This window comes from Solanum pennellii, chromosome 4, assembly GCF_001406875.1.
Source record: "Solanum pennellii chromosome 4, SPENNV200".
In the NCBI taxonomy this organism is placed as follows: Eukaryota; Viridiplantae; Streptophyta; class Magnoliopsida; order Solanales; family Solanaceae; genus Solanum; species Solanum pennellii.
Genome location: NC_028640.1, coordinates 7,463,681 through 7,472,257, shown reverse-complemented (window position 1 = coordinate 7,472,257; position 8,577 = coordinate 7,463,681). Strand labels below are relative to the sequence as shown.

The 8,577-nt window shown below is 34.7% G+C and overlaps 1 protein-coding gene across 1 annotated transcript; it reads left to right on the top strand.

The window, feature by feature from the left end:
* The first annotated feature begins 1,168 nt into the window (after positions 1-1,168).
* On the top strand, positions 1,169-6,273 carry LOC107016103 (protein FATTY ACID EXPORT 1, chloroplastic). The gene is made up of 6 exons (XM_015216586.2): positions 1,169-1,460; positions 3,114-3,351; positions 4,717-4,884; positions 5,637-5,683; positions 5,767-5,807; positions 5,885-6,273. The coding sequence occupies exons 1-6, from the start codon at positions 1,365-1,367 to the stop codon at positions 5,976-5,978; spliced, it is 684 nt and encodes a 227-aa protein (XP_015072072.1). The 5' UTR covers positions 1,169-1,364; the 3' UTR covers positions 5,979-6,273.
* The last annotated feature ends 2,304 nt before the right edge of the window (positions 6,274-8,577 follow it).

Here is an 8,577-nt window from a genome sequence, read left to right as displayed (position 1 = left end):
AGAGTGCAATACACTCCTAAATTCTCGTCAAATTTAGGAGTATTTTCAACATTTTTCTCAATTTTTAATTAAAAGTCTCATGCACATACAAGAGTTTGAGACTAACATGGTAGATCTGAGGGCTATCTAAGTTTAGTTAATCAAGTAGAAAAATGTTTTTAAGATTGTCGATATTTCAAAAAATGAAACTAATAATTCACGTCAAGTTCAAAAAGATTGTCAAATACTTCTTTCTTTAAAAAAACGGAATGACATGGGAAGCCCTCATACTTGGCTCTGTTTGTCACCTAGACACTTCCACTTACCACTTTGTCAACTAAACACTTAAAATTATTCCAACACGTTATTTTAATCCCCTTTGAGCATGAGTATCTCTCAATCGCGCTGATGTGGAAGACAAATCTTTATCCACATCACATAGAAATTGTAACATAGACAAAAAATGTCATATCATAATTTATCATTACAAATATTTTTTTTAAAAAAAAGTCTCATATTCTATCTTCAAAATCAACCTTTTGAAATTGATTCACGGAAAAACTGTCTCTCCGACCCCTTCATTCATAGATAGCCACCGTTGAGGTAGTCATTGCAAAGAAATCAATGTCGACGAGTTGTTTGGACGAAAGATCCATCGAATTGAAAGTGGAGAAAATTTTAATTATTTTGGAATTTCATTTTTTTCTCTCTTCTAAATCTTTTCATCTATTTGTCATTTCAATTTTGTTTTCTCTTATTTATTTTTTCTCCCTTTTTTTCTATGAAAATTTCTTGTATTAGAAGAGAAAAATAAAAAATAAATATCATAGAAAAAGAATAGAGAAAGATAAATGAAGTGGGGCATAGAGGAGGCGGGGGGGGGGGCAACGATAATGGCGGCAGTAGTAACTTATGAAGAAGAAGAGTAACAGTTATGGAATGGGGAAGAAGCCAAGAAGGGAATCTATTTTTATCTTCATTGTACAATTTCTGAAATTTTTTTTAATATTCTCTTTTAATTAAATTATTTATATTTACTTACTTTTAAACATGTGTAACCATACATTTTATCCTATTTCGCAAATAAACATTACATAAGCTTTAGTCCGCTGTCAGATGAATTTAAAATAACATATTTTAATGATTTTAAGTATTTAATTGATAGAATAGTTAGTAAAAAAGATTTCAGATGACAAACAAAACCAACTATCAAGATTTATCAGATCATTTCGCCTTAAAAAGAAACACACTCTATCTATTAATGGACCAAAAGTGTTACTTATACAGAACCACTTTCCTCACTTTCTCAAATTCATAAAAACACAACTTTGAATATTCCAATATTTTCTCCAAAAGTTAAAAAAATAAATCGAAGTGAATCAAGAATGTCATCAACGATTTCTCAGCTCTCATGCTTCTCTTCCATCAAGAGATTTCTGTTCCACACTCATCTCCATCCTTGTTCTACTCTTCCACGGAAGGTGCCTATTTATTTATTTTATTTTATTTTTTGTATTTTATTTGCTTATTTTTTATTTCTCTTGTTTCCCCAAATTTTGCTTTAACTTGTTATCTTGTCTTGAATTTCTCGTTCATGTTTCTTTTGTAATTGAGAAATGAGTGTTCTTTATTTGGTGTTTGCTTTTGTTTTTGTTTGTTTGGAGATAGAAGGCAAGAATTTGAAGAAATTCCAGAAAAAAAATGGAAGGAATTTGATGAATATTTGATGTGGGGTTATGTTAATTTGGTTTAAAGTTTGATCGTTTTGGTCAAAATGTGGTCCTTTCATGGGTTGTAATGAAGGTTCAGTGTGGTTATACTTGTTTATTTGGAGATAAAAGGAAAGAATCAGATGAAATCCCAGAAAAAGAAGGAAGGAATTTGATGAATTATTTATGTGGGGTTATGTTAATTTGGTTAAAAGTTTGATTTATTTTTTTTTGTAAAAATGTGGTCATTTCATGGTTTCCAATGAAGGTTAAGTGTAATATTCTTGTTTGTTTGGAGATAAAAGGAAATAATATGAAGATATTCAAGAAAAAAGGAAGGAATTTGATGAACTTTTGATGTGGGGTGCTGTTAATTTGGTTAAAAGTTTGATCTTTTTTTGTAAAAATGTGGTCTTTCAATGGTTTGCAATGAAGGTTGAGTGTGGTTATTTTTTGTTTGTTTAGAGATAAAAGGAAAGGATTTTAAGAAATCTCAGAAGAAAAAGGAAGGAACTTGATGGATTCTTGATGTGGAATTATGTTAATTTGATTAAAAATTGATCTTTTTGGTAAAGATGTGTTCTTTTCATGATTTGTGATGAAGGTTGAGTGTGGTTTTTCAATGGGTTTTAGTTCTAGAGTCCAATAATAATTCTTTGTCGACCACATTTTGACATTGAAAAATTAATAAAAAATACTTATTTTTTCAGGTTATCCTGTGTAGTTATAAGGCAAAATATTTGCACATACTTGTCTATTTCCAACTATCCCTCCTATTTTGTTTTGATTGTCTGGCTTGAATTTAATATTGCATATGTTGTTGCAATATTAAGCTCGAGTTTAATGCAAGAGTCATGTCAATCAGCTATACCTTCATTCCAATTAGTTGGGTCAGTTATAATTTAGGTGAGTTTAGTTGTGCGAATCCTCTGTATCCACTCCATTTTCTCAACATAACATATAGTAGGTAGTGTTTGGAACAACTTACGTGTACCTCAGAATTGTATACATCATCTATGATTTGCAAGAAATCAAATTCGTTAACTATTCACATTTTAAACTCCAAGTTGATGTTTCTCTATCAACTTACTTCAATGTTCTCTTGCGGCTAGCCGGCTACTAGTAATAGAAGATGTTTTTGCTCACAAATCATATCAAATCAGACTAAGATGGAACCATTTATCTGCGTAAAATTTTTAATTTGTCGTCCTTATTTGTTTCCTTTCTTTTGTTTCTTTGAAGCAATTTGGTGATTTATTGGTTGACATCTGGCATTTGACTTCCAAAATGATAATGATTTTAGTTTTCTAATACTACTTGTATTGGACTTTCTATTATTTTGCTGAAATTTGGGTTTGTGGAGTGAGCGGCACTCTATGTGGAATGTACATGCACTTACACATCTTCATCTGTCATGGAGTTCAGGTAGTAGTTGTGAGAAATGATGCTCGTAGAAAGGATTTATCCAATTTAGAAAACAGGAACACTTTAGGTTGTACTAAAGATGCATCACAATCACATAATGGAAGCTCATCAAATTCAAATTTAAAGTCGGACGAACTTGTTCCAGGAAAAGAAATGAAAGGGTCAGTGCAAGAAAACTCCATCAGTCCTTCAAAAAGGACAGCCAAAATCCATGATTTCTGTTTTGGTATTCCCTTTGGTGAGTATTGCCTCAAAAAGGTAGAGAAACTAGTGCTCGTTTAGTGCCTGATATCACCAGCCCTTCTTTTCTCTGTCAAGTTTATTCTCAGTTGTTGCACTTTTCAGAATAATGCTTAAAACTTAAAAGGCGTAAACTAGAAACAGTATTTTCCACCTTGTATGCCAATAACCTTTTTTTAGGTTGACGCCTTATCCAAACATAAATTCTATTCTAGAATTTTAATGATTCACTGAAAAGATTTGTTTTTGTCTATTTTGTTTGTTTTGCATTCCTTTTTTAACTCCTCCTCTTTATAATTTATGGTTACCAATTAAAGAAAAGACAAAGGAAGATTATGTTTCCAATCATTCTTAGGATTTACTTTAGGTCATTCCTTCAACTATTACATTAGGAGTCCAAATCGAGAGGAATGGAAGGGCTCTTGAGGGGAAACTACATAAAAGTGCAACAATCTTGTTGTTTTTCTTTTGCTTCTGCAGTTCTTAGGATAACTACTTAAATAGAGTGTAGGTGTCTTCATGTCGAGAGCAACATTCTTTACAGCTCCTTCTTTTGCTATGTATACTTGTTATAAAAGAGGCAGCCCTGTGCACAAAGTATCCTGCATTAGCTGGGTCAGGGGAAGGGTCGCAACCTAACACATAAGCATACATATTTGTTTCTTTATCTGCTAACTATGTTGTGAACACCAGTATATATCTCTAACACATTTCTGTAACTGTAAACACCAGTTCTATTGAATGACCTATCCTAGTGGAATCCCCGATGTGTCACTGGATCCAATATATTTGCTTCATTAATTTGGAGCTTGTGCATCCTATAGATGTTTGGTGATGCAGTAGATATAGGTAGGGCAAAAAGGTAGAATCATTCCCTTGTTAACAACATCAAGGTATTAGTCCCTTGCATTTCTTTTAGCTATATAAAGTTCTGAACTTTACGCAGGAACCAATGATTCTCAGAATCTTAAATCAGTAGATTCAGGAAATATTTTAATCATTCTGGTGCCTATGTAAGAGTGTTCGCTTGAGCTATTACTCTCTCTTACTAGCTTTGAATCTTCCCGTGCTTCTTTCAAGAACGAATAATGCCTTCAGCAATCTAGCACATTTCTTCTCTCTATCCCTCTTTCTATTATATTCACTGCTTTTGTGATAATAAATCAAACTAATCACATAAATCAAGTGGAAACATTAATTTATCAGAAAGATGTCGAGTAACATAATAAGGAGATCAAAATGACCGAAAATATTTCTATTATGTTTCTGTCTTACCTATACTTTCTTATCACAGTGTTGTTTATAATTCTTGCAGCTACTTAATTATTATGATTAGTAAGTACTTTAATGATCCTCATCACAGGTGGTCTTGTTTTCACTGGGGGCATTGTTGGTTTTATTTTCTCAAGAAACCCTGCGACTTTAAGTAATGGTGTTCTTTTTGGAGGTGCTTTACTGGCCTTCAGCTTCATTAGCTTGAGGGTCTGGAGACAAGGAAAGTCTAGCTTGCCATTCATACTGGGTCAAGCAGGTATTTGCTGGTTTCCTGTAAGTTAATTGCTATCTGTGCAGCTGGACTTCCTTTAGTTTGCTGATGAAAAGGGAACGATTTCTTTGAGTGTGATCTTTTTTTATCTGATCTTAGTGGTAGCATTTTTTGTCAGCCTTGTTTCCGCATTCTTTTCTTTGAGCAGTAACTCTTTCTTTTTGTTGAACAATAGAATTTTGTCAATATGGTAAGTCAGGGATAGGAAAGACAAACTGTGTGTGTATATCATTCGGTTGATAGATATTTTCTATGAATGAGACAACGGATGTGTAAAAACACTTGGGAAATGGAACTTTAGTAAAAATTGATTGCGTAATTGTTTGAAATGAACCAGACATCTATAAATTAATAATGTATACTTCTAGCTCTCGACTTCACAACTTCCCGCCCTCAACCACCTGGTAATATGAATATACTAAGTCCATGGAAACATCTTTTATGCGGAAATAATCCTTGCTTGAAAAGGAAAAAGAAGGGAAAGAAGGAAAGTTTTTCCCATCTTCCATTTGAAGATCTGTTCTTCTTTTCTTTTTTTTTTTTTTTTGCTTCTATTTTCCTACATCAAGCCAAACAATTTCGAGATGATCTGTCACTCTTTCTTGCCACATTTGTTGAAGCAAATGAAAACATTTTGTTTAGTTGGTTGTTGCTGACATCAATACGTCCAGCCAAGTTGATATTTGATGTATACCGTCTCTCCAATTATTAATGACTTCGCTGCTATGGCCCTGCAGTGCTTGCTGCAGTCCTTCTGTGGAAAAACATGCAGACTTTCTCTCTGGTAGTTCCTTGTATTCCGGAAGTCTTCTATTAGATTATTTAGTGGCTTGCATTTTCAAATTGATGATTGTAGTTCTTTTGCAGACAAGGAAAGTATTTCCCACTGGCTTTTATGCTGCCATGAGGTATCGTAATGTCTTTTTTTCTTTAAAATTCATTGTGATGTGTATCATTATCTGAATTCTGCTGTCTGAAATGACAGTGCTGCAATGTTTTGCTTCTACTCTTACGTGGTATTGTCTGGGGGGAATCCATTACCCAAGAAGCTGAAGGTATCTGCTGCTGGGACATCTTGACGAGAATCTAGAAAGGTCAGATTTAATTCCTAGAACTACTCGGAATTCTCAATCACTTTGCACAGTTGGTTTGCCAGCGAGAAGACCCATTAATTTGTGCAGTTTTACATTGAAAATGATGAGGGAGTTTTGATTGTACTTCATCTTGAATATGTATTATTGATTTTGGGTTATACTTAGCACTGTAGAAGATTGTAACTTAGAAGCTTTCTGATGGAGTTAAGTGTCCAATTTTTCATGTAAATTATGTATTATTCATTATATGTACTATAATATGCGGTGTTTTAGCTGTTATTCTTGTTCTTAATGATGTTTTACAGGATTATTTTTGTAACTTTTAAACGTTTGCTGCTGAGAAACGTCAACTATGTTATTTTTCGGGTATTTGAGGTGTCGTGCTTGGGGTTCTTTGAGGTTACTGATTACAGTTGTTTTCCTGACAAGTGTGTGCAAGTCTTTTTGTTGATAGAAGATCAGGAATAAGTGCTGGATAAGTACAAGAGGTATCAAACTACTTCTGCAAAGATTGCAAGAAATCTAACAGTGTCTCAACTTCATACTCATTTTTGAGCTGACACTATGAAAGTTGATAGAACCATTTAGTTTTTCAAGCTAGGGGCAGGTATAGCTCTCCCTTCAAAGCATCTTTGATTCCTCTCTTTCCATAACATCCATAAAAATGCTGGTAGGGACGTTGGTCCAAATTCTTTCTGTTCCTTGTGAGATTACTTTATGACCAACTTGCAAGCAGTTCTGAGCATTGCCCTGTGTATTACAAAGATGTCTCGGAAGATGGTTCATAACTCTGATGTTCTATGGTAGTGTAGGAAAAGATGCTCTGTAAACTCTTCAGAGCGTTCATCCCTTACTTTCTCATAATTAACATAGGGATAATGAGTTAATTTGTTGCTTCAGTCCCCTTTGAGAAGAGAAGTGACGTTCAGTTCAGGTTTGCCATTAGTAAATGCAGAAGCTAACTGAAAACACACAGAAACGGATCCATTTGTCTCCAAGCATTTGACTCAGCAGATTGATATGGTCGAATGCTTTCTCAATGTCTAGCCTGCATAGAAGTCCAGGATTGCCTCATCTCTTTCTCGTATAGAAGATCGATGCTCTGTAGCTACTAGAAGAACGTTATTAATCTGTCTGCCCTTTCTAAACAATGAAGTTTATAAGTTGTTTTAGTAAGGTAAACAAATGAGGTTAGACTATTCCAGAGAGTAGTGTATTAAGCTTTTTGTGCTCAACTTATTTTAATCATTGTCCTGATGCAATGGAGAAAATACATTGAACAATAAGTATCCCTAAACTACATCTGACCATACTGATAATTGACAAAGGAAGGGAGAGGAATTGAAATATCTGCCTACCAAATTGGAGCCTTTACTTCTTTTCCTCATCACTGTTAAGTTGGTTTACTGATTTAGTTTTTTGATTATTTGTAGCCATGTTGTTGCCTAAATATGCTTTCATTAGATGAAATAATGGTTAAAATTTGTGCACCCAAGGGTGTGGCCTAGTGGTCAATGAGGTAGTAGGTGAACCATGACGTCTTAAGCTCAGCCCAATGGTGGCGAAAAATCAGGTGATTTATTCCTATCTGCCTGAGCTTTTGGCAGATGGAGTCGCCCGGCACTTGGGCTGGTGGAAGGTAGAAGGTACCACCTAGAATAGTTGAGGTGCGCATAAGTTGACTCGAACGCCACCGTCATAAAGAAAATATGATGATTAAAATTTCTGATGCAAATATGTAAAGAAGGATCTGTATGGACTAGTGCAATATCTGTTGCACTATCCAACTGTCAGTTAATTGATGATGGGCATCTTTCTTCTGCGTTGTTACACAACCTTGAAGCTTTCTTTCTTTGTAAGGTGTATTTCATTAATGAGAAAGAGTCATACGTGGAAATTTTAGTAGCTCAATTGACAAGTTGATTGGTTACCTGAACATTCACCTTATTGGTGAGAGTTCGATTCCCCACCTTGTAGTGTACATCAAATTGCCTTTCTTAGAGTCATATGCAAGTGCTATACCCCCAAGGAAAACCTTACACAACTATCTTGGTCTTTTACCATAACCTTTTGCTTATGTCTTCCAGGTTTTCAAGTCTTGACCGGCACAAGTGTACTACCCTGTTACTTATCTATTTGTTTTCTTGGTGATTCGTACCTACAACCTGGGAGGTGAAGGGTGTTTAACATTGGAGCAACCCCATCTTGTCCACTTGTCACTGTTATAACTGCCTTATTACTATTAATTTTTACCCATCATTGAGCTTTTGAGTTTGAGTTTGAGTTTGATTGGGGAGTTATCCAAAAAAAAGAAATTGTCCGGACACACCAAACATGTTGCGGTACCATTGTCCACCATACCCGTTTCAGCAAGGGTTGTCGTGGTCTCCAAGAATCTTCTTCCAACCTCTGAGGTTATCCGTCAAGTCCTCTAGCCTAAGGTAATCAAAATAAAGGCAGATTTCTCCTAGTCTTTTATTTTGAATCCTTAAAAAATGCACTACTAAATAGCAAAATACGCATTCATCGACATGTAGAAGAGTCTAAGCAACATAAGTAACATCCGTCTAACCTACACATCACA

What these genes read in the sequence shown, in the direction of transcription:
- LOC107016103 (XM_015216586.2), top strand. Translation starts at nt 1,365, where the DNA reads ATGTCATCAACGATTTCTCAGCTCTCATGCTTCTCTTCCATCAAGAGA. An exon ending in CTGTTTTGGTATTCCCTTTG is followed by an intron (nt 3,352 to 4,716) that starts GTGAGTATTGCC and finishes TCCTCATCACAG; the next exon opens with GTGGTCTTGTTTTCACTGGG. An exon ending in ATTCATACTGGGTCAAGCAG is followed by an intron (nt 4,885 to 5,636) that starts GTATTTGCTGGT and finishes ATGGCCCTGCAG; the next exon opens with TGCTTGCTGCAGTCCTTCTG.